The 26,555-nt window shown below is 32.1% G+C and overlaps 4 protein-coding genes and 1 long non-coding RNA gene across 6 annotated transcripts; 1 reads left to right on the forward strand and 4 right to left on the reverse strand.

The window, feature by feature from the left end:
* Positions 1–303: 303 nt before the first annotated feature.
* On the reverse strand, positions 304–2,984 carry LOC133697694 (uncharacterized). Of its 2 annotated transcripts, none has more exons than XM_062120427.1 (6): positions 2,822–2,984; positions 2,532–2,610; positions 2,297–2,424; positions 1,989–2,198; positions 1,717–1,899; positions 304–1,073 (listed from the first exon to the last, which is right to left on the reverse strand). In XM_062120427.1, the coding sequence occupies exons 2-6, from the start codon at positions 2,590–2,592 to the stop codon at positions 708–710; spliced, it is 948 nt and encodes a 315-aa protein (XP_061976411.1). In that variant the 5' UTR covers positions 2,593–2,610; positions 2,822–2,984; the 3' UTR covers positions 304–707. The 2 variants fall into 2 exon arrangements, with proteins under 2 accessions (XP_061976411.1, XP_061976410.1); XM_062120426.1 differs by having other exon boundaries at positions 2,529–2,610.
* Positions 2,985–4,285: 1,301 nt separating this feature from the next.
* LOC133696365 (uncharacterized) lies at positions 4,286–5,992 on the forward strand. Its single transcript, XR_009842664.1, has 2 exons — positions 4,286–5,167; positions 5,660–5,992. It is a non-coding gene; the product is annotated as an uncharacterized LOC133696365 (long non-coding RNA).
* Positions 5,993–6,119: 127 nt separating this feature from the next.
* Positions 6,120–7,398, reverse strand: LOC133696364 (stress-response A/B barrel domain-containing protein HS1-like). Its single transcript, XM_062118537.1, has 2 exons — positions 7,153–7,398; positions 6,120–6,527 (listed from the first exon to the last, which is right to left on the reverse strand). Exons 1-2 carry the CDS (start codon positions 7,290–7,292, stop codon positions 6,347–6,349), a joined length of 321 nt encoding a protein of 106 aa, XP_061974521.1. The 5' UTR covers positions 7,293–7,398; the 3' UTR covers positions 6,120–6,346.
* Positions 7,399–11,863: 4,465 nt separating this feature from the next.
* On the reverse strand, positions 11,864–12,694 carry LOC133697522 (stress-response A/B barrel domain-containing protein HS1-like). Its single transcript, XM_062120138.1, has 2 exons — positions 12,453–12,694; positions 11,864–12,231 (listed from the first exon to the last, which is right to left on the reverse strand). Exons 1-2 carry the CDS (start codon positions 12,590–12,592, stop codon positions 12,042–12,044), a joined length of 330 nt encoding a protein of 109 aa, XP_061976122.1. The 5' UTR covers positions 12,593–12,694; the 3' UTR covers positions 11,864–12,041.
* A 1,007-nt stretch (positions 12,695–13,701) lies between these two features.
* Positions 13,702–14,839, reverse strand: LOC133697523 (stress-response A/B barrel domain-containing protein HS1-like). The gene is made up of 2 exons (XM_062120139.1): positions 14,612–14,839; positions 13,702–14,008 (listed from the first exon to the last, which is right to left on the reverse strand). The coding sequence occupies exons 1-2, from the start codon at positions 14,755–14,757 to the stop codon at positions 13,831–13,833; spliced, it is 324 nt and encodes a 107-aa protein (XP_061976123.1). The 5' UTR covers positions 14,758–14,839; the 3' UTR covers positions 13,702–13,830.
* Positions 14,840–26,555: the final 11,716 nt, after the last annotated feature.

The raw sequence follows: 26,555 nt of genomic DNA on the forward strand, positions 1-26,555 counted from the left end.
ATGGCGGGGGGTTGCAGTATGCAGTGACCTACATCAACCAAGGATACAGCCAAGCACTTCCTTTCTCTCGAGCCTGTCTATGAATGTTTGCGTGCATCCATTACTGACAATTTAAAGCATCCATTTTTCAAACAGGAACGAGCTCTATACTTGCCTACAAGGAGAAGTTTGTTAAATTGAAATGACTATTTATTAGCCTTGTTACAGAAATGAACGTGCTGTATTGGATGATAATCCCTCTAGTCCTCGTGCTATGAAAAGGAAAGATATAACGGGTGGCAGAACATGTATTGCATGGTGAAATGATAAAAATATAACGGGTGGTAGAGCATGTATTGCACGGTGAAATGAGAACTACAACAGAAAAAGATTTCATCCATCATGTTCCAAATTCCAATGATCACACACCAGTAGTTGCTCCAAGTTCCCAAATAAGAAACCATCTAATAAAAATAGGAAAGAGGACAAGCATTTGCTACAAATACGACTGCTCTCACCACTTCTCTTTTCTTTTAGAAGGACCTAAAATTTCACTTCCTTGACCATTTGGGGCATCTAAATAAAAACACCAATCCATCACTCTGCTCATCACAGTCCTTAACTGCACATCAAAGACAAAGTATCCCTTGTGCAAAATCCCAGGACTTCCTCTGTCTTTCCCCATGTTCACCGCAAATTCACGATGGTGGAGTTACTGGGACTTGTAATCACAAATCCTCTCGCATATCTGTCCTCCTCCTGGCCTGTAGCGCCAACCGTGCATCTCTCTCCCTCTCAAATTCCCGGTAATCTGTTCGTTCCAAGAAAGAAACCCTCTCCAAATACTGGTTTGAGCTCTTCTTGTATGCATCCAACTCGTCTTCTAACCCCTTATTTTCTTCCTTAAATTCTCCCCAATCCTTTTTCGTCTTGTCAAGCACACTGAGCTTTGGTTTCTTCTTGATTTGTTCAAGAACAGCATCAACAGCAGAAGATGCAGGAGCTTTGGCCTTTTCAGTTGCTTCTTTTGAATCTGCATCAACAAGCTTCCTAACTTCAACTTCCTGACCAGCAAAGTCTCGAACCTCCCTAATCTGAAAAGGAAACAGATTTTGTGAACTATGTAATGTAGAATGAATAAAAGGAAATCTAGGGGGATAAAAGAGAAAAAGGAGTGACGATGAATCAACAATAACACACAAAGAATCCACCTTGATGAACAAGAATAAACATATATCTAAAACCAGACTCCACATCAATTTCTTTGACAAAAAATGTTTTGGAACGCACAGTATAACATGCTTCGCATAGGCACCAAGAAAACCAGATAGCTGAGATGTACTTGATAACCTTGTTCTTGCACCACATTACCATGACAATCAAAGTGACGGTGCATAAACTGGCACACAGAACAAGAACACATGCTTGAAATTCAAATCAATTTCTTGCCTGTGTTGGACAAAGGAGGCATGTTTGATTAAAGTTAACTTAGAAACGGCCATAACTTGACATAGACAAGCAGATGCAACACAGGTTTAAAGAGTTAGGAGATGACTTATTCAGACATTTTTATCACAAATTATTCCCATTTAGCAAAGAAACTAATACTGGTGATCATGCAATGGATCCATCTTCATGTTACTGCAAACAATTGTCAAGCTCAGCCAAACAGTTGTCATGGCTAAAAAGCCATAAGATGGCTAGCTAAGTACAGGGAAAAGGAGAAAAAGAGCTCACCTCAACTTTACCCCGGCCTGCTGCAGCTGCGGCGGCAGCATCCTTAACTGCAGAGAGAGCTGCAGCAGCAAGCTTCCTCGCCTCATCACCGCTTCCATTTTGTATATCATTAGCTCTCTGTGGTTCATCATGCCCAGAGTATTCCTTTCGCTTTGTTGCCATGCCCAGATAGGCCATCCAATTCTATGAAATAAGAGAGTTAACAAACTATATCAATACAACCATCAACTGATTAATCTCGTCATAAAAATAGAGGCAAGAAAAGCCCTCACATCAGACTTAGGCTGCGAAGATTCATCCACTGTTGAACAAGATTTGTTCAAAAACGTTTTATGCAACTTATTAGGTACTCCTTTATTCATGTGCTCCCACAAGGAAGCAACCTTACTGTCTTCAAAGCTGGTACCATTCTGCTGCACCTCCCCATCTTGTCCAGAGGAGTCTGCCTCCTTAGGTGTCAAGCCAAGATAAGCCATCCAGTTCTACCATATAAAGATCAGCAGAAACAAATAAAACATCAACCACCAGTTATACAACTAAAATCCCATTCAAAAGAGCTAGAGAGAGAGAACATCCTCACATTATTCGCCTTCTTTGAACTAGCATTCAAAGTCGAAACATTACGCTTATTTGAAAGTGATTTAGCAGTCTTATTAGAAGCTCCTTTATTCATTTTTTCCCATATAGCTTCCACCCGCGATTCCATCTCTTTAAAGATCAAGAACAAACCCATTAAAAACCACCATGTCAAAAACAATAATTTTTCCATTTGCAGTCAATGAAGTAATAAAATCCAAATCCAAGATTCATACCGCCTCCTTCGGGTTTTCGGTCCGAAACAATTTCTTTAACAGACTCGACTTGAGAACCCATCATTCACATTCACCCTTCCTCCTGAAACCCACAGAGCCAAAATCCTTCAATACCAGAATAATTAAACTCTTCAATTGTAACTAGCTAAGATTTTTCATAAAATTGATGTCTTGTTCACTATAATTATAAAAAATAAAATAAATATAAGAGAAAAGACACAAAAGCATGCAAATCTTTACCCAAAAAAAACCCTAACTAAAGTCACTATTGACAGAAGCGAATTGACAAGTACCTGCATAGAGATCAGAAATCGAAGCGAAAAAGGAATCGAACCTCTTGTTTTTCTTCTACTCTTTTTTTTTTTTTAATTTATTTGGTGATATTCCTCTTCTCTTTTATATGGGTAAAAACGGGGACGGAGGAGGAGGCTAGCTACCATAAAAATTAAAAATCTGGCTCCTCTTCTTTTCTTGCTTCTTTTTGTTTTTTCCTTGTAAGACCCGGATAAATGTGGGGAAAAGCCCATGGGCATGCGTTTAACCCATGAACAGATACGGCCCAAAGCTTATCATAGGAAGAATAACATGGCCCATCTAAGTTGGAGCCGTTAAAGGATTACGGATGAAAAATGGTCGGGTCGGCTTTTTCCTCCCGTACCCATACTGCCTCTGGACCAAATTGGATTCGGGTTTGGTAGTTGTACTGGGGTAATTACTCTCTAAGGTTTATAAAGGCTCCCAGTTACTCTTTCTCCTAAAAGAAATTTTTTTTTTCCAAACTCACTTTTTCTTTTTAAATTCTACCTTTTATAAGTTTTATACTTCCTCTTGCATTTTATATTTTGTTCAAAATTATAATTATTTATCGAGTTTCTAAAAATTATACTTAATATCCTCACAAAAAAAATCAATAAAAAAATATATATTTGATTATCTATAAATTTATTATTATTTTTTATTTAATAACTAAAAACCTATACACCATCTTCCACTGTCATCAGACCAAAAATCTACTTTCGCAACCAAAATTAAAGTACAAAAATATGTTAAAAATGAAAATGACGATTGGTTATTGAGTACAAAACCCAAGATCAGATGAGATCCAATAACCACTTGCTCATATTGGAAGATTTCAACCTCGCACTTAAGGGGCTAGTTGCTGTGGTCAATCGTGTAACTTGTTCCGTCCCCGTCCCGGGTTCGACCCTCTATGTGCACGCCTGTCATCCCCGCGGTGCCTAACCTGCCCCTGGGCTTGCAGGATGTCCAGTGGGCCGTGGGGAATAGTCGTGGTGCGCGCAAGCTGGCCCGAACACCCCACATAAATTAAAAAAAAAAAGATTTCAACCTCGCCTTAATTTGATTACGAGCTTGTTGTTTTTTTGGTAATGATTTTTTTAAAAAATAATTTTTAAATAAAAATATTTTAATTATTATTAGAATTTTAAAACTTAATTCATGATTGATTTGAGACAAAGTTTGGGTAACTAATCGGTCATGACCCGAATTGATATTGATCCAAATCAGTATAAAAATAAAATTAATTATTATTATAATTTTAAAATTTTATTCGGGAGTTAGTCTGGGATAAAATGAAGATCAGGAATAAAATTTATTGTTAATTGTTTAATATAAAAATAAAAATAATTATAATTATAATTTTAAAACTCTATTGAACAATCATAAAGCCGTTATTATAGTTTTATAATTTAATTTGAGAATTTACCAAATCAATGTATATAAAACAATAAAAGAATTCAATTTTTTTTCAGCACGGTGCCACAAGAGTTGGATTTTAAGTAAAAAGAAAGGTAACAGACCTCTTCAATTGCCATATACATCTTATATTCGATCTTCTGTTGGGTTTTTGAGTTTTGCAGAGAGATGTAAATGGAAGCAGCTGCAGCTACTTTTACTGGATCTTCTATTGAGATCTCTAGACCTGCAAAATCTGTTGCTAGATTGGGTTTTTTAGCTACCAATGGACAAGTGTTTGTGTGTTTTCCTGTTAAGGTACTATCGATTAGTCTCATTTTGATAATGGGTTATTGAGTTTATGCATGAATTTTGTGTTTGGTGATGATTTACGTATAATCTATAGCCACCCTTCGTGATTCTTTACAAATATGCTCTCTTTCAATTAGGGCTTCTCTCTCTTAATTCAATTTTCACCGTTTCCAGATATATATAAGTTGGATTTTACAATAGAAATTGCTTCTCTTAATTTGTCTATAAAAGAAAAATAGACCAATTCTTTCACTCAAAATGCATTTATTCTGTTCAGTATGATTTACATGGCCAAAGTTTGTCAAATGTGATTACTCTGTTCAACATGATTTACATCCGTTTTTACAGCATGTATTCATCACCAGGAATGATTTCTCATGTCTAACATGAACGTTAAATCACATGAGAACCTATCAAAGTTTCAATTTAAAGACTAGATGCAGTTTCAATCTAAGCTGTTCATCTTCCTCCAGTGTCACACCACGAGCTATGGTACCTTTAATCGGCCTTGCTTCTAATATACCATTTCTGTCCAAGCCTAGGAATCTCTCAAGAGAAGAACAATAGATGCACAAATCATCATTTGAAAAATTAAGCCACGCAGCATATGGTGCTGGAATTTTCTCTCTGAGGTATCTCAAAGTACGAGGTTTTGTTTTTCCAGCATTGTTTGGCCATGCATGTCATTTTTTGAAGAATTTTTTATGGTCCTGCGTGCTTAAAGTCTACAACCCATAAAATACTTACATTGCAAGATCCATCAACGTGACTAGCATTATCTAGATTAGTTTTTTTACTTCTATCTCTACTTCTATTTGATATAATCTACAGCTTCTATCAAGATCCATCAATGTGATTCGGTACTTGAAACCACATTAATGGTTGTATTTAACTCACATATTTGAATCTATGACCTTTAAATTCCAGATTGCTCCTCTCCATGTTAGTGCATTCAAGTGCATAGAAACAATGAAATAGCATAAGCTAGGTGCCAAAATTATTTTCTAGATGAATCTCTCAAAAAAGCTTTCAATTTGTCATGTGCAGCCAACATTTCTTTATGTTGTTGTTAAGTTCAAGACATGTCACACATAAATATGAGACTCTGGTCTCTCTCCATGTAGGAATCATCCTCCAAGCCATCATTATCTCAAAGCTTTGCTTCCTTGCCTTCACCGAAAAGCAAATTATATGGCTTCTAAATCTCAAGTTCAAGAGAGTGATATATGAGCTTGCCCTAGAGGATGCCAGTGCGTTAAGGCTTTTCCATTTGAGGCATCCATTAAGGTAGTTGAGCTCGCGAGAAAGATGAAGAAACTAGCTAACGATGATCCAAGAAAGATTATTCATTCCAATAAAGTAGGATTAGCTCTCACGATGGTTTCACTATTCTACTATATATTTCAAACCACTTTATGATAGTTTTGGTGTCAATACAATTATTTGGATGGTTCTAACTGTGGTTGTTGTCTTTGATGTTTCTGTGAGTAGACTTGCACATTGTTTAAACTTGATATAGATTATAAAGATGGATTTGTAAATCGTATACTTTCAAGAATATATAAATTTACAAGAACTTTAATATTTTGTGCTCAAATTCTGGAAGCTATACGTTCTCTCCCTTTGTTCCATTTATTTCAGGAGCTACACTTGGAAATACATAAACAGAAAATACAAACAAATACTACTTTGGAGATTCAACTCCAGAGATTATTACATCACATAATCCATCCCATTATTATCACAGAATGCATCATGCATGGCTAGAGGAGGATATATAGCAGAAGACTAGCCTTTAGAAATCCTACTGTTTAAGCTTTGGGGACGTAGTCGAACACAATGACTTTCTCCAAGGTAGGAAACAAAGCTGTGCCAAATTTAACATGAGCAGGATGAGCTACATATGCTGATCGGCCCTCTAATGTGTCAAAAGTAGCCTCAAAGATATGAGTGAAACCTTGATGAAGGTTCTCAATGCTCACGTCCGTCCCCCTGTATATCATGTCATATGAAAATGTTACAGATTGCATGTGAATTTTTTTTTTTTGGAGATGGAAATTAAAACCATTACGGTAAATGTTAAAATTTCAATGAACTTGGACTGCTACATAATCATTCTGCACAATTCGGTATCAGGACAGTTAAACTTACAGTCTCATCTCTGATTAACGAACCTTCTCTCTTATTGTTTTTATTATTATTATTGTATATGATCTCTATAATAATAATAATAAAAACATGCATGGTGAAAATCATTTAATCGAGAAACTTAGCTTGGTGGGTAATGCTATGAAAAATAATTTTATGTTAATTCGTTAATATAGTTCTTCGTATGAATGGTTTTTTCAATTTAAAATTTGTACAAACACATTATTATTTTATATTATTTGAATTCATAAAAACTTGATTAAATAGGTTTAGATAGCATAACAAAGAATCACTCAAGCTAAAAACTTAAATCGTTAGTGAAACTCTAAAGATTAATGAACTCGTAAACAGCGCACCAAGATGGTACAGTTAGAGTTGTAAAACAACGAATCATGTTATTCTGAACCAAGTGTTGAACTACAGAGAAATAGAATATATAGAAGGATCACAGCTGGTTTATGTTAAATACCACTCGAAAGACTTCATGTGTTCGATATGGTTGAGGAGATCGGCATAGTTCTTTATATGTTTCTCAATTTCTTCCTCTGTGGTTCCTTCTTTGAACTTGGCCAGGACTATGTGCTTCACCACCCCTTTTCCTCCCTCCATGCCTCTTCTCTTCACCTCTCTCTCTCTCTAGCTCTGTGCGATCTCTTGCTGTTCAGTTAATGGAATTAGAGAGGTTACCTTCTCTATTTAAAGCAATAGCGAACCCACACACCCATTCGCTGGATAAACATGAATGATAGTGTTTATACACCACACGCCCATTCAACGGTGGCTGCAATTCTCTTAAGGTCAAGATTTTCATTGGAAAAATAAGATTTTCAATACTAGATTTTAAAATAAAATAGTAATCAACAAGTAGGAAAAAATGTGTTTTTCTGCGTGAGAGTTAACGTATATATTTTCTGAAACTTTTGTTTATCTTTATTTTTAATAATTACAATTCTTTAAAAAAATTAATTTTTTAAACTGTTTTAACAACTTTTTAGCTCTTTAATTTATTTTTCACCTAATTGTTACATGTTAATAACCTATATATATCATATATTTTTACAATCAAACAATGCTTAAAACCATAGTATTTTCTTGTGCTTACAAAACCTGGCATTTCTTTTCGTTTTTGATCTAACTGTTTTTATGATTCTTATTATAAAAAAAAATTATTAAATTTTAAAAATAATTTTATATTGAGAAAATATCTTCAAAAACAATATTTATACATACTTCAAGTTTTATTTTGTTTATATTCTTCTTAATATTTTACTACAACAAAATCATCAATCACCTACCATAATGTGGTTGGAATTAAACTTATATTGAAAAAAACACCTATTAATGATATTTGTTTTTGCATTTTTAATTGTAATTAATTGTGTCAAACGGACCCGTGATAAAGAAAAATAAATGTAATATAAAGAATTCATTGGAAAGTCACTAATCCTGATACTACTCCATCTAACTAGATTGAACTGTGGAATTTTTATGAAATAAAATTTTTTTTGAAATATCCATTTTTAAAAAAGACAGATGTAAAAATAAATGAAAAATCATATTTTTATCCAAAAAATAAAAATACATTCTTCTAAGAATAAAAATATTTTTTAAAATTCTCTATTTTATTTCTCTTTCTATTTTGTCTCTATTTCTTTTATATTGAATAAATGTTAGTAAATTTTACTTCAGTATCATAATTTTTTTGTTTATCAAATATGATGCAGTAATGTTGGTATGGTTGCGCAGCCAAATTATAGAATTGAGATCCTCTCATGTTCTCTTGGGCATGATTTATTTTTTAATTTTTTAATTTAAACCTTCCAAAATAAATGAATGGTTACGATTCTAGTAACCAATGTTTTCTTAATTAAATATACAAATTAACGTTTTTTAATTAATATTTACCTTTCTCATGTATATCTTTTCAGCAACGCATCTAACCAAAATATATCAGGTTTGGGTTTGTGTTGGTAATTATTTTTTTAAAAAAAATTATTTATTTAATTATTATTTTTAATTTTATCCATATTTTTTATTGTTTTTTATTTTATATTATCCATAAAACTAAAAAATTATTTTAATTTAAAAATCATTAATTTAATATTTTAGAAAACAAGTATATTTTTTAAACATATACAGCCACTTTTAAAAATGTAATACCAAACAATCATTGGAGAGGAAATTGACGAGAGGTTGGAGAACTGGCAGATAAACGACTTGTCAAAGGGCAAAGAAATATAAAGAGGTCGTGTGGGCTCCGTTAAATAATAATAAAAGATGATAATCAATACCAGGCGTCACATGACACCGCTGATCGAGGAGTACTGTCGGCCACTCATTGTCTCGATCTTAAATGACAAAACTATCAAATCATTACTTCTCCACTGAAAGAATCAGGATCATTCTAGAGATTCAGTAACAGCATATTTTAAATTGAAATGTTGAAAGCAATTATTTTTTAAAATATTTTTATTTAATATATATTAATTTTTTATTTTTTAAAATTTATTTTTATATTAAAATATCAAAATAAATTAAAAATATAAAAAATAAAATAAATATTTATAAATCATTTTACAATAAAAAATATAAAAAAGCCCACGAAAGAGCTTTTTTTAATTTAATCTGTTTTTTATATACTTCATGTTTTTTGGTTTTATTTTATTTTTATTTTTATTTTTTTAATAATGATTCGAGTTATATTTAAACCAGTTAAGTATATTATTTAATTTTATAATAAATCTTGAATAATTTAATTTTAATCTTAGACTAAATAAAAAATCAAATTAAGAGTTTTTTATATAAATTTTATAGTTTTTTTTCTTAATTTATTTTTATATCTTTTTTTACCGGTTAATTAAATTGTTTTTAAATGATCAAGTTAGATAAGTCATGTTAAGATAAATCTCATATAATTTAACTATAAACCCATGCTAGCAAGAGACTGGATACAGAGTGTTTTATATCAATTTTATTAAAAATTTTTAAATTTATTTTTTAAATTTTTTTACTAATTAATTGAATGTCTTTGAATTAATCAAATTGATTGAATCATATCTAAATTATTTTTATATCATTTAATTTCAATCCAAGGTAGAATCAGAAAACAATTTAATCATGCCATTGCCCTAGAAAAAAAACAAGAACATGGTAGAAGCTGCAAGAAAGCAGTAATTCAATGATGATAAATCGAATAGCCTCATCACTACCTTGTGAAATATAAAGAAATTTAGGAATTAGGAAAATCTTAGGAAAATTAGGATCCCCGGTATCCGCCATTAATTAAAAAAAATAGTGAAAAAATGAGATTAATGGATCGAATAATAAAATGAATGAACAATATAAATAGATATTTTCTACAGTAATTTTAGAGAACAATATAAAATATTAAATGAAACAAGTTTGAGCGAAATTCCACCACGTGTCTAGTCGTCTCTTCAGCTGTCCACCACTAGTTTGTGTTATGGAAAACCGGGTCATGCACAGGATCAAATTAACTCACGTGGAAGGTTTTTTTTGTTGCGTGCAGCATTTTCTGGATTTTGAGGGAACGATATTGTCATCTAAAGGCTATGCTATTTTCTTATAATCCATTCGATTTGATTTATGCTTCATTAACCACAAATTCAGAGTTCAAGTAAAATTAATTATTATCAGATTATATTGGAAAACGATACAGAGGGAAAAAAATCGTGTACTTTTCTCCTACATGCGTGCTCGATTTTGTAATACTGAGATAATAGATTTGTTTGGGGGCAATGGTTGATCTAATTTTTTATTAAATTATTATTTTTATTTTGATTGGTTAATATTAAAAATAAATTTTAACAAATAAAAAATATTATTTTAATATATTTATAAAATATATTTTTAAACAATACTCATTACCTAATTTATTATTATTATTATTATAGCAGCTATTCAGACTAGTTTATGCATATATTAACTAATTCTATAAGTTCTAAAATTAACAATTATATAAATTTAAAATAATTTTAAAATTTATAAACTCAAACTAAATTAACCTCCATCTTTCAAATTTATAACCTAACCTCTTAATTATACAAAAGGTGTAGCTCGGGTCACTATAATGACCGGATACTTACGTGGGATGATTCGCAAGGACGAAAACAGAGTACTATTTATGTGAGATGTTATTTTAAAAACACTTAATTATTCAAAACAATAGCCGCAATTATTAATAAAATTAGTTTCCTCGTTATCCCTTTAACTGGAAGAAGAGTCTTCAAATGTGTTAATAATCAATCAAATAATTTCAGGCCATAGCTATCATAATAAAATGACATTTAAATATATATCTGGGATTACTGGTTGTGTATGATTTGTAATGGTGTTTTTTTTTTTAATGAATGTGCACTGTTGCTCATAGCCTCGTACCGTTCTTGTAGTGCCCTGAGGAGTTGAATAGGAAATGATAATATTATTCTATGATGAATAATTATACATAGGCGAGGGGTCATTCGAACATTTAATATAGTTTGGTAGAGATATATGTATGAAAAATAGTAATAATAAATAATATAATATAATTAATTAGGTTTTCGATTATCCTTTTTTCATTAGGTAAGGGTATTACAAGTAATAGTGTGTGTATTGGTAATTAATTAGTAATATAGCGAATAAAAAAAATCAAAACCATGGAGTACTTGCATTTTATTTTGTTAAGCAATCAAAACATACATCAACATAAAAAAACTGGCAGGCCCGTCTTTTTATTGCTCAACCACCACGCAGGCCCAATTACGTATTTCCTACCATGAACACCTTTTCAGGCCCAAAAGCATATGCCTCTCAAGGTTTTGCAGGCCGGCAGGTGATCGCTTAAACTACACGCGCAAAGCCGAAGAAGCTCGTCCCTTCGATTGCATTTTAATTCTGACCAAGTTTTGGTGCAAGTATGATCTTTCCTTTTTCTTGTGAAATATTCGAACGTCGCTCGCGCACAGATCTATAATTCTATATTTCAAAAAGCTTAGATTTCGTTTTTAACTAAGCATCGAAATCACTCGCGGCGGCACATATATATATCAACAAATTAAATTAAAGATTTTTCTAAAGCTATACCCAACAATAATATATTTTACTTTCTTAGTTTTTTGAACGAAGCTAACACCACAAAGACAGCAAAACATGATCATAGAAACAAGTCTTTAAATCACTGATACAAAGTCCCGAATGACGATGCCATTATTAGATTAAGATCCAGAATACACACAAACAAATGGAGGTTCAACATAGGCCTCCGTTTATTGCATACAATTTAAAAGCTAGCAAGCATGCCGGTATATAGAACATGCAGCGCAGCAGGAGCCTGTTAATCGTGCTGCCCAGAACAATTTAGAGTTTAACGAGCGTGGGCACGAAATCGACCACGACGATTTTCTCCAAGATAGTCAAGAAAGCAGTGCCAAAATCAACATGAGCAGGATGAGCTACATACGCTGATCGGCCATCTAATGTCTCAAAAGTAATCTCAAAGATATGAGTGAAACCTTGATGAAGGTTCTCGATGCTCACGTCTGTCCCCCTATCATGTCAAAATTGCAGAAACTATTTAGATTCTTACTTCCTAAGTTAATTGAAACCATATAAATTAAAAACCAAGAATATATACATGGCAGATAAAATGATTAACAAAACAAGAAAACATCCACGCACCAAAAGCAAAGGTATTTCATTCCCAGCTAACCAAGTGCGAAACCATGGAGAAAGAGTAGTTAAAATTAAACGAGGGCTTGTGTTAATTACCAGTGGAAAGACTTCATGTGTTCGATGTGGTTGAGCAGATTGGCGTAGTCTTTTATGTGTTTCTCAATTTCTTCTTCGGTCACTCCTTCTTTGAACTTGGCCAGGACTATGTGCTTTACCACTCCCTTCACTTGCTCCATATCTGTTATCTTAACTCTCTCTCTCTCTCTCTCTCTCTCTCTCTCTCTCTCTCTCTCTCTCGCACTCGTCTCTTTAGCCTTCTTTAAGGGCTGATATTAATTATTATACACAACAACCGCTCGAATATTCACCAACCATAGTTTTGTAGCTTTTTATTTTTTTCCTTCTGCAACTAGCACTGCAAGCCCAGGAACCAATGTGAGTGGGGGCACCCAGCGTACTGGGCCCTTTCTTATGCACACAGTATTCCACTCCAATAATTAGCTGCTTTACACGCGGTTTTTTTTTTTTTTTTCCTGCTTCAAGGGATAGAGGATTTACCCAGGGATTTCTTATCCTCCAACACATGTCAGGAGGGACTTCCGAAACCCGGATGTTATCTCTCTCCAGACCCTCCATCACATTAGAAAATCTTACTCCTCTATTTAGTCATTGAAATATTCCATATTAGCGTCGACTTGAGCCTGAGAGCGCAAATTCCCTGCCTGAATATCGACAACAATACGCTTCTCATCGACGGTGGAAAATGGTTTAGCGCTATTTATTAATTTTTTTGGTAAAAGTCTAGCACTAAATAGGGACTCGCCTTCGGCTTGGGCAAGCTATTTGCCTCGGCCTGTATAGAGGCTGTAATAGCGCCATGGGTTTTCTAGATGACTGGTTATTGGGTTTCGACCTCTGTGAGGTTACCATTACTGGATTTTTTACCAGATGGGCTGGGCTGCCTTCTCATTGAACTTAGCGGCTAGACCAAGGTCGCTTAATTTTGCATGGGAAGCCTAGTTGTAGATGCTGGACTATATTGCCGAGTTAACACAAAGTCTGTCTAGACCGGTTCCATTAAAAAAATTAAAAAAACCCAGATAACCCAGTTAAATATCTAAATTAACTTGTTGACTTGTTTAAAACCCAGCTTAAAATCCATTGATTTTATTTTGAAAAATGACAACTTTGTATTTTTATCTTTTCTTTAAAAAATCGAGGAAAACCCCAAATCTAGTTTCACAGCTATGATTGGAAGATTTCTCGTGAGGAAACATGATGAACTTTCAGGTGTCAACAAGATGGTAGAATTGCCTGCTATATGCACCAGAAAATACATTGCATATGAAAAAACAAATTAGATTTATTGCCGCACACATTTGGTGGTAACACCGCCAATTATTGCTTATACATAGTAGACCAGAATCTTGTCTTCTGATAGCAAGATAATAAGTCTTCATTGCCCAGTAAAGATTTAGTAGAGTTCATAGTCCATCACAAATTGTTGCGACATGGTTGGCAAGAATCCTTCTGCGAATTTATTAACAATCGGAGAATCAAGATACTCCTGCAAGCCCTCCAGATCATCAAAGGTAGTTTCAAAAGCATGAGTATATCCGAAATTGAGGTCGTGAATACCCAGATTAGTGCCCCTGCATCAGAGCATTAATATAACACAGATGTTAGTATGAAATTTTATTGTTATAAATATTTTTTCCTGGAGGGTGATGTTACGATAATTTATTTTAGGAAAAAATACATATAGATCCATTTTTTTGAAATGATAAATAACTAATAAGTTCTGTAACATTTTTACTGGACCAGTAAATTCAGTTCTTAAGTTCTTCCAGATAAGTTTGAGTCTTCTAATAATTCCCTACAAAATCCTCAAAGAATATCTGGAAAAATATTATTTATCTTTTTTTCTTAGAAAATACTTTACACTGAGCTTTATCAATTAAGCTTTAAAATCCATGTGTTTCTGTATATTTTCGTCTGAAAACGTTTTTGAATTTTAAAACGATAAAAAAGGTTTAAGGCTCCTCATTATGCTAATGGTCATTAATAAATTATTATGCTTTATAAACAAATTATGCTTAATATGTAAATTATTTTCCCAAAAACTAAGAGGAAGATAAAGGTTAGCATAACAAAATGGCAACAAAATAAAAAATTAGTATTGAGCACGCAGGAGCAGGGAATCAGTGCTGTGGAGAGAGGAGAGACGATAAAACAGAGTGGTTGGAGTCAAGTACCAGTGTAAGCTCTTCAAGGGTTCAACTTGATTGACCAGATTAGTGAAGTCGTTTATGATTTTCTCAATTTGCTCTCTGGTAACATCATCTTTGAACTTCACGAATAGGGTGTGCTTCACTGCCTTTGGTTTTGTCGTCGACGACATGTTGTTTCTTTCTCTCTATATCTTTAAGCCTTAATTTGTGTGCTGAGCTATAGCCAGATTAATTTGCATGATGAGCTTTGCCATGCCCTCCTCCTTATATAGTAGTAGACGGTACCTTTGCTGGGGCCCCTTCGCTTCCACCTCATCTCTTCTCTTTCGCTACACGATAACGAGGTAAATATCGGGGCTTGCCCGTGAGTTTTCCAGTGCGATGTTGATTTTTTTTTTTATCGGGTTAAAGCGATGAACTTTTAATGATAAAATTGATTAAAGAATACTCTTAATCTTGCTAAAAGAAAAAAAAACATAAATTTACCTACAAAAATCTGCGATTCCTATTACATTTACCTGCAAATAGGGGTGTTGCTAAAGATATTTGAATCGGGTCTTGGATCGTAATTATATATAATCTAATTTTTAATGTTTTACCAAGTATAAACTCCTTCCATTTATTTTTTTTACAGATAGAATATATTAGGTTTGACTAATATTTTTATAAATATTATAAATATTCAATTGCTGGTGTTGAATTATTAATTTTAACGAATATATATTTAAAAATAATTTTATAATATGGATTGTAGGTATTGTGACACCTTAATGTTAAGTTTAATTTTTATATCTTGTAATGTCATTAAATTCTAGTTACTTCCTCCACTTTAACAAAAAAAAAAACAAGTACTTTTTTGTTATATTAAAAAAATCTAAAAGCCCACTAACAATAATTTTAGAATCAAAATATTTTTAAATAAAATAAAAATAAATCATCAATTCATAATTTAATAGTGTTGATAGGCAATATATGTGCAGCAAGGAAAGTTTTGTTTGGGAGGAGATTAATGATATTTAAATTTTTTCACCGTAAAATTTGGAGTGTTTGTAGCGACTTTTGGGAGAATTTTTTTAAAAAACTATAAATATTTAGGTAAATTTATGTTCACTTCAATTAATTTTTCAAGATTCTAAAATTAATTAGATAAATTTTTAATAATTTTAAAATTTATAATAATAATATATAAATAATAAATTTATAATTTATAATTTTTGAGAGAAGTTAATTGTTTAGGAGTTAGTATTTAAAAATTTCAATTTTACCGTCAAATATTTTTCCCTCTCGCTTCCTTTTTATCGTAAAGTCAGTACCCGTGATACCTTAAATACTTTATCTCTATCTTATTAACATCTCATCCTTTAATCTATTAACCCATCTAGCTTCCCTAAAAATCTACTTTATATATTTAAAATAATTCTCATAATAATACCGAGCACCACCTCAAAAAAAAAAAAAAAAAAAAACGCTAATGTTGTACGGTTACAGTACTCATCATGACTGACAACAGTTGTCAAAAATTAGAATTGACAGCAGTTGCCGTGGTTACGATGCTCCACAAAAAGCACGAGAGTTTTAGGCTCCACAAATTAGAATTGACAGCAGTTGTCAAGAATCTTTTTTATATTTTTCAGTGTATTAAATACGATACAATTATTTTGTCATATATATCATTATAATATTTAATTATGTATTTATCTCCTATTCTGTTTTGTTTTTTATATCTTTTTTATATTTAATTTCTTGAAAAATAATTTAATGCTGCCTTAATATTATCAATTATATTTTTAAACAGTAAATGATTTTTTAAAATATATATAAAATTTTTGATTTATTTTTTTATAATTTGTTTAATGTTGATGAAATTATTATATTTTTTTCTAAAATAATAATTCAATAAGCGGTCACCACATGATACACATGTATTTTCCCTACTGGGAACGATGACGGTGAAGTCACTGAAATGGTCACCACATGATACACATGTTATAAATATATCCCCTGGCACGCTGCCCTCCGTCCCAATTATCAAGCCTAATCGCCACCACACACGTTCATGTACAGTGACCACAACTTAGCATTCTTGCCAGCACGCATTTAATGATCGCAACAGCTTCAAAACAAGCCAAGTGGAATCAAGATCAAGCGAAACCATTCTTGGCTCCTAGTAATCACTTAACTATTTTTAATTTTTTTTTACTAATTTCTCAATGATTTCACAGGATCAAAACAAGCTCTTTTCTGATTTTATTTGCCTACTCAAGGAGATTTCTACTGAATTGCCGATTCCTTTTTTTCCCTTCTCCAGCATTGCACAAGAACAAATCCTATACAAACCCTTCGCAAAATCCTCAATAACCCCAACCAAATCATGGAATGGATCCAGAGTTGAAGCCAATACCACTTCCGAAAACTTGCTAGGATTACAGGTTCGAAATCGTATCAATAACGGGACCATCCGCCCCTCCTCCTTCCCCTTCGTCGGAGAACACCATGTTAAGCTCCAACATGTCTCCCCTGACATTTGCTCCCTAGCAGCTGAGGATTTGATGAGTGAGAATCTGTTTTCGTCTATCTAGGAAACAGAGGAGAAAAACAACCATGTTTGAAGATTTGATGTGGTAGTGATCATGCAATTCCTGTTCTTTCTCCCGAAACAATAATTGATAAATCTCCACTCGTGCATCACACTGAAATCATTACGATGTTTTGGGATTATTCATTTCTTCAATTTTCTTCCCTTTTGCCTTCTTTTAAGCGAGGAGAGGACCCCCTTCATCCCTAAAGTCACGACAAATTTTGGAAAAGAAAAAAACCACGCACGAGCACACACAGTGTTAAAAAATAATTGACCCGGAACGTAAATAAATCATGACTTCAGTAGTCGATCGTTCAAGCTCAACGAGGTTATGCCCTTTCTTTTCTCAACCCTAACCCAGCAGATGTGCTTGCTTATGTAATTTGAAACTACTGAATAATTTTGTTTTGTTTTGTTCGTCTAGAAGAGGGTAAAGCAATCGGGTGTTTCCGCGATGCTATGACTATTTTATATTTTCCTTGTTTGTTTCCTGTAATTTACTAATGAATTTTCATTGATTGCTGTAGTGATGACGAGTTTCTAGCATTTTTTGTTCCTTCGTGTCAAGTCTTGTTAAGTTACAAAATTTATGCACACCTGGATCAAGAAACTTGGTTCTGGACATAATCTCTGTGTGGGAGAGAGATGAGAAAAGATTACTTTCTTCAATTCTTCGAAACAGTAGCATCAACAGGAAGGTTTATGTTCATTTCTAGTAATAGGGTTTATATTATTTTCACATGGGTTTCTATTGTTGGCTTTGATCTGTAGCGAGGTTTGACTAAAAGTAGTGAATTTGTGATCGATATCTACGCTTTCTTTCCTTCTTTTAGGCTTGTTGGAGATTGAAAAGAAAAAAAAAACAATGGTTTCAATTATTTCTTGGGAGTTTGATAGAGATTGAAAAGGAAATAACTAGAAATCGGCACTCTGGACAAGTGGGTTGGGCACTCGGAAATCGGCGGCCAACAAGTGCTCTTCTGACTCGTAAAAGAACCATGGACAAGTTGAAAACCAATAACAAGTTTTCGTGGATACAAGATTGTGTACGGGAGTCTCGTGTGTTTACAGCGCGAGTTTTGTTTAAAAATATATTAAAATAATATTATATATATATATGTTTTTTTAATTCAAAATTAAGAAAACATTAATTCAACACTTTAAAAAAAATCAATTTTTTTTTAAATACATTCTAACGGCACTTAAAGGTCGTACAAGAAGTCAAGAACCAACCATTACTGTTGCCGGTGCAGTAAAAGCTGGATGGATTATTGAGTAAATTGACGGGGTGAATCATCTTGGATAAAAATAATAATGAATTATTTCAGTTGTATTCTTGTTTTTTTTTAGGACAAGTAGGATTTTTTTCGGCGAGGCGGCTTTGAACCAGGCTACATTACATGGCAAGATGTCAGCTCGGGGCATGTTTATTTGATTCTACAGATCATATATTACATTATGTATGATTTAAAATGTTATCGGTTGACGGGATTTTTTTAGATGGAATCTGAAAGGAACCCAGTACAAGATATTTTGTAGAGAATATTATTTTTTTACTCTTTCTTGTAATATCTCAAATATTTTTTGCAAAATAAAAGAAAACAAAATATGATGTGTGTTATCTATAAAAACCCAGCCCATGTATATTCCCAAAATCATACGTTAATTTTTTGCAAGACAGTGAAGTGTTTGACACTATCAACATGTCAAATCAAATCAAACGAATGGTTGATATTACCGTGTAAGGAGATAATGTCTGATTTAATTATAAAGGCAGAGGGAGCCGATGAGATATTTTTTTAATGGTGAAGAGACTAAATATATCGAAAACGAAACAAATAATAATCTATTAAAATAAAAGGGGTGTTCACGTACCCATAAAAAAAAAAAAAACTAAAGTATTTATCTATCAAACTGGCTCATGGGAGGTAGGGCATTGTAGTAATTTGAGAGAAGAAAATTTCTGTCACGATTCATCATCTTCACAGTCGAGCCACCTTGAATGTGATAAGTGACATGTTGTCCTTTATTGTTTTTTTTTCTTAGATAACCGTATGATATTAATAATGTGTTTGATATTACTGTAAATTTATAGTAATGGTTTTAAAAAAATAATTTTTTTAAAAAATATAGTTAGTTAAATTTAAATACTTATTTGATAAAAATTGTAATTGAAATTTATCAACAGCAAAAAAACATGGTGTTTAGATAAAATTGTAATTAAATTGATTTAGATAATAATATTACAGTAATTATTTTTAAATTTTTAATTGCATTAATTTGCATTTCACTAACATTAAATTTTACAAACAACTATTTGAATTACAACATTTTTTTATTGCTTTTATGCAGGCTTATGTTGTGATTATAAGAGTTTGGAAAATACCGTGTAGATGGTCGCTCTAGTTTCTCTATTGATCAGATCTGGTTTCTTCATTTGTTTTTTTGCCTAACGGTAGGAAACGAGCAGGGCAGGGATTCTTATGGTAACCCTGGGCAGACATTAGAGCTTGCTCGTTTAGGGTGAGAAATTAACTAAGCAGTGGCTCCAATATTGAGGAGGGGAAGAGTACTGTCACGTGCAAAAAAAAATAAAAAATTACAATGCAAATCATGTTTTTTAAAAAATTAATTTTTTATAAAAAATAATTATTTTTTTATGTTTTGAATAGTTTGGATGTATAAAAATAATTTTTTTATATGTTTTAAATTGTTTTAACGTGTTAATTTTAAAAATAATTTTTAAAAAATATAAAAATATTATTTTAATATTAAAAATTATTTGAAAAGCAACAGTAATCACACTTCCAAATAAAATTTAAGAACGCATCTAAAAAGGTATACATACACTGCGTGCAATTAACTGCGTTTTCAATTTAAATTTATGCGGGATTCGCTTCACCAAACTCAATTTTGCTCGCAAGCAAACAACTATTAACCGTGGTTCACCGCAAACGTGAAATCCACCGCGCAATAGTCATAAACTATAGCCACATTATCTTGAAAGAATAAAACAATATCTTTTGTTTTAATTTGCCAGACATGACTTGACACGTGAAATATCGTAATTTTCGTTTCTGTCTTTGTTATTCGAGTGTAAGGTTACTTTTATGAACGTGGTTGTGTGTGTTTTTAAAAAATTTAATTTTTTTTATTAAAATTTAATATAATTTATATATTTGGAATCGTTTTGATATGCTGATATTAAAAATTATTTTTATAAAATAAAAAAATATTATTATTATATATTTTAACATAAAAAATTATTTAAAAATTACTTGTAACTATATTGCAAAACACGCTGGGGGTAAAAATATTTCAGTCGTGGACTGTATCAGTACTCCCATCCCCACGGGCATTCACTGGATTTGTGCCGAATCGTGAGTACCACATCCATGGGACCTGGGAGCTGGGAGTCATGGAGTGTGGTCCCCGGCAAATGGATGAGGCCATTTTTCTGAATGCCATGTGCTGCAATCAATGATATTACAAACACTCATCCACTGGACCCAAAATAGACAGAAGTGTCGATTAGCTGAGATATTTGAAGATGCTATGTCTCTATTTGTTTTTTATATTAAAATATTATTTTAGCATTATCATATCAAAAAAATCATAGATCGTAAAAAATAATTTCTGTCAAATACGATTTTTAAATTAAAAAAAGCACACTTTTATTTATTAGGTGGAACATTGTAAAGACTAAAGAGTATATAATGCTTGATGATACTGAATCATCGGAGAGAGAATGGAATCACGTGGAAGTCGAAAAACAGTCGATGAGAGAGAAATTGAAACATAGGATAAATAAATAAAGGAAGGAAGGAGAGGGTTTCACATTGTCCTTTCTTATATAATACTATAATATTATTTGACTTAAATAATATTTATTTTAAATATTTATTTTGATCTAGATTATATTTTTGGTGGTTATCCCCCGTTAGCTTTAAGTCAATCAATGCAACCCAGTTGCATCGATTTAATTCCCATGCAATTTATTTATTCTACCGTAAAAAATACTAGCAATACCAAGTATAGACCTAACCACAACGTGATGAATTGCATGTATCATCACAGGCTGTATTAGCATTTTACTGCAACGACATAAATTGATCTACTGAGGGGTCTCGTGTCGGCAGTACTGTTGTTTGTTATTTCTCGTTCAATAACCTGCCGTCCGAACAGCATCTCGAAAGCATGCCAATCTAGTATGGCCATCTCACTTTTTTTTTTCTTCGCATTAAATATTTTTTATGACGTAACCACAACGTGATGCGGGGCAATTATCTAGTCTTTATTCAAGAAAATAACCCGTTCAGTACTGTATTAATCACGGATCAATAATTCAGATTCTTAAATAAAAAGTATAAATCAAGTCATACTTGGACCTACCTTTATCCACCTATACGTGCGTGCACGTGTTTGGCGTTGGATAAATTTTCTGAATTTGTTTCATGATGTCGACTGGGCTTGCATAATCTAGATCATCTCAGTTTTCTCCCTGTCACATATAGATTTTTATTGAAAAAAGAAGAAGAAATGCATGTACATATATCTAGCTTTGAAATCAACTCTACGCTGAGAATGAAAACTATTTTACATGCCATTATAGAGATGTCAAAAAACATGTAATAAAAAATTAATAGAGAAACTAGGATCTAGAACTCAATTTAAAAGAAAAAATAATTTACTAATAAACCTATAGTTAACATATTATTTTTCAGTAACAAGTATAATATGATCTCAGGCATGTATTCTTACAGCAAGCATGATGATTACACTATATCATGACATGATTTGCAATATATAGATATTAAGATTGTTCGGAAGTGTAATAATAGTTGTTTTTAAAAAATATTTTTTAAAATAATATATATTAAAATAATATTTTTTATTTTAAAAAAATATATAATAAAGCAAAAAAAATTGTTATTGGTAATCACCAGTGCCCAATGGCTAGGCATTTTAATTTTATCGTGCAACGTGTGACATTTTAAAATATATATTTAATAGTAAAATAATTTTTAATGCATTAAAGATACATATAAAATTCATATTTTTTTAAGCTTTTACATCAGTGCATGGCATGTTTATTAAAGACTGATCTATTCTGAACAATCGCACCTGAAATTATCATCCAGGTGAATTATTTTGTACCTTAAAATTCATTTATGATATGGTAATTTAAATTAAAAAAAAACTTTCAAATAAAAAAATATATTGAAAAAAATAATATAAAACTATGATTAAACCTGATTGGGCGCCCGCGAATTCCATGGGAGAGGTAAGAGAAAAAAGAATAGTGAGATATTAGAGTCGCATCAAAACTTCAGTGATAACTCTTACCAAAACGAAAGGTTACAAAAAATGATCGGACACGGCTAATGAATATTAGACGTGACGTCTTGTCGTTTATCAGAAAAAGATAGTCGTCATTCAATGAATGTTCGAGGGCAACCATGTAGCCGCGGATGAGACCCCATCTCTACGGACTGCACTGGGTGTCTGTAGCGTTGATGTGAGTAGAGACTAGAGAGGACCGCGTCCATGTGAATTAGGGACTGTGGTCCCCAGGCACCCGTTAGTGATTAGCCTCTCAATGAATGTCCACAGCCCACCCATTTGACGACGACATTTGAGGTTCATCCACTCGACTGGGAAACAAAAAAACATCACTCACGTGAGAGGCGATAAATGCAAGAATGCAGAACGAGGGAATTCATTTCTCACGATATGTTCTACGGGATTTAAAACTTTTTAGCAGAACAAGTAATCCTTCATCACCGTTACCCCCCCAAACTTTTAGCAGACTAAGCTTTTCATTGCCAACATGTCGGCTCATAAGTCCAACATTTTATTTTATTTTCATCTGTAGATACAAATGATTTTGTCCAGTGCAAATAAGATAGGCTTCCCACGTAAACGACAACATAAAATTTAATATCACCAATGAACTAAAAAGGATTGTCTTTTTACCCGCGATCATTTCACAATATACTATCTATTTTTATAATATATTTATTTTAAAATCTATATTTATTTCTCAAATTCTATAATTTAACATTTCATTTATTAAAAATTAAACTTCATACTCTATTATGATTTGTTTTATATGTACTTAACTCGTGTCATAATTTTAGCGGATTAACTTGATTGATTTGATTTTTTTATGTTTTTTTAATTGATATTTTTTTTGATTTTATAATTAAATACTGGGTTGACTAGGAATTAAGTTCTATAAATTATTTTGTTTTGCTTTTTACGAGGTTATCTCGATCTTATGACTTGGATCACATGTTTAGTTGATTAATCCAGTTGACTTCAGTTTTTTTAAAAACATTTGGTTTTTTTTGTTCAATTTCTTCATTCAATATTGACTTAATTAGGAATTAGGCTTCATTATTTATTTTGGCTTGCTATCTACTAAGTGATCTTAATCTTATAACCTAGGTTACATGTTTTGCAGGTTAACTCGGGCAAACTCAATTCATTTCATCGTATCCTCTTTTTATATTTATTTATGTTTTGATTTCAGCATTCAATAGAGAGTTTTTTTGAAAATTAGATTTTATAATTTGTTTTGATTTTTTTTTATGAGGTAATCACGGTCCTATGACCTTGGTATTAAGTTTGGCACGTTGTCTCGGATTAATCCTGGTCATTTTTTTTGTTTTACTTTTTATGAGATTATCTTAATCTTATAACTCGAGTTACTACTTTAACAAGTTAAATTTGATCATTTTTTTTAATTTCTTTCTTCAATATCTATTTTTTGATTGAGAATTAAAGTTTATAATTTGTTTTGAAATGCTTTGTAAAAGATTATCTTTATAATTAATTTTTTTCAATATTTATGTGTTGGTTTTCAAATAAAGTTGTTATCTTGAATTTTTACAAGTCAAATCATGTTTTTATTAGCTATTCAAGTCGAATTTTTATAATTCAAATTATATTTTTACTGATTATTCAAAAAAAATTTAACTTAAGTCAATTTTATCAAATTAAATCAACATCTTCATGATTTACTTCTGGTGGGTGGTTAGTTCTCAGAAAAAAACAAACAAATGGTTGTTGGTTCCTTCAAGAAGAAATAAGAAATAAGAAATAAAAATGGTCACGTGGCAGTAATCATGCAAAACTTTGACGTTGGAGATCGAGAGAGAAAGTGGAAGGAAGATAGAGTGGGTACGGTCCTTTATTGGCGGAGTGTCATAACTTTATTGGAAATCATATCTTTTGGATTGGCCATAAATGAGTGTCATAACTTTATTTTTATAATGTTCTAGTTTTTAGATGCTGAGTCCCGAGAAGATCCTCGCTAAAAAAAAGAGTGGCGAGAGAAACGTTTTGGTATGCGGTGAAAAAAATAATTTTGGTACCAATGGTCCCCCCCGACTTCAATAAAAATGATTTTACTATTTAATTATATCAAATAAAATAGATTGAGATTCAAAAAAAATTATCTAATTAGATTTTAAGTTTTTTAATTTGTTAAAGAGTGTTTTTGGATAATTTGATCTTGTTCCACAATGCGGACTTAGATAAAATGTCAAAGTTTATATACAAAAAAGAGTGGAGAGAGAAAAGTAATTGGATTGGCTTGCAAACCGCTCCCTTAATCTTCTTGATTTTTTTCTGGTTGCAAATTCATGGAGAGAATAGAGGCATGCACATAAAAACTTCAATAACTATATGCAAGTTTGTCGACCAATCAAAAGAGAGCAGACCGATGAGCCTGATCGTGTAATTCACCATCAATTGTCAAGACAAGTAAAAGGAGGAAAGCTTTTTTTGGCCGGTATATATATACTGGAAAAGGTAATTTAATTCTTATTTTTGTATTTTAAAAACTTTGGTGTCAGGAAACATCTCGTAAAACATCCTACAATGTGGTGATAATATTTTTTTTTATTTACGTGGGGTGTTCGGGCCAGCTTGCGCACACCACGACTATTCCCCACGACCCACTGAACATCCTGCAAGCCAGGGGCAGGTTAGGCACCGCGGGGGTGACAGACGTGCACATAGAGGGTCGAATCCGGGACAGGGGCGGAACAAGTCACACGGTTGACCACAACAGTTAGGCCCTCAAGTGCAATGCGGTGATAATATTGGTTCCAGTTAAGCTGGTGCACAATACATGACAACATGGCGAGGGTGTGGTGGTGTTCTGATGGTGTGATAGTTCTTGAAATAATCTATTACAATATATAAATATTTTATTAACTAGTAAGCTAATTTAAATAAAAAATATATTAGAAAACAAGTCATGTTTCCTTTTGTAATACATGCAAGAAAGTGGTCGGCGGTTGTAAAGAAGACGAGAGACATTTTCGAGGGGGAGCGGTCCAGGCTCATTAAAAAAGGCATGGATAAAATAATAAATAGTAAGTGGCCTCCCGCGCGTGCATTTATGGAAGAAAAATCAACAAGAAGTGGTGAAAGGCTCATAAATGTGTGGGGTTTATGAAAGCAGGGGGGAGATTTGATGACAGCTTTTCTTTTTACTATTATTTTTTATGCGTCTCTTCCACGTGTTTTTTTATTTTTTAATGAAAATTCACAGATAAGATAATAAATGGTAACTGTACTCTCATGCATTTTTGAAGAAAAAAACAAAAAAAAAATAGAGGATGGTCATGATCTAAATAAATCAAATCACCTTATTTTAACCAAAAATAATAATAAACATGTCGATGCTGGTTCTTACCTGGTTCAGCCTTAACCCCGGTTTACCGAACAATCTAGATTTCTGATTTCACACATCATGTTTTTTTTATTCTATTTTTTTAACTCCACCCCGTTTAAATCCAGGTTAAAAGTCGTTTAGGAATTTAATTTCAGTTTTTCTTTTTACTGTTATTTTTAAACACGTGTGTGATGCCCTTTTCATTTCTTTGTAAAGGAACAGGTTTGGGTGGGTCGGTTTAATATTTTTTTGAGTATTTTTTAATCATCTCAACATGTATTTAAAAATACTTCAAAAATCAAATTATTTAAAAAAAATGAAAAAACACATCACTCATCACAGATTTGATTTATTATGAGTCGCGTAGTTTTATGATGAATTTACTTAAACAACCTTTCAAAAATAAATCGCACGTCAAATCTCAAGTACCACGCTGAATGCATTTAGCTCATCTTCAATCTGCTGAGATTTCGTTGTCTATTGATTTCTGTTATTCTATTTGTTTCTATATTTTAAAATATTGTTGAAAAAATTTAATTTAATTTAATTTAATTTAATTTAATTTTAACTTAATATATTTTTAGTATTTTTAGATTAAATTATGTTTTTACTAGTTATTCAGATTAAATTTTTATGAATTAAACTATATTTTTACTGGTTATTCAGCTTGTTTTTAAACTCAAGTCAATCTTATCAAATTA

Source organism: Populus nigra, chromosome 6 (assembly GCF_951802175.1).
Source record: "Populus nigra chromosome 6, ddPopNigr1.1, whole genome shotgun sequence".
Lineage (NCBI taxonomy): Eukaryota > Viridiplantae > Streptophyta > Magnoliopsida > Malpighiales > Salicaceae > Populus > Populus nigra.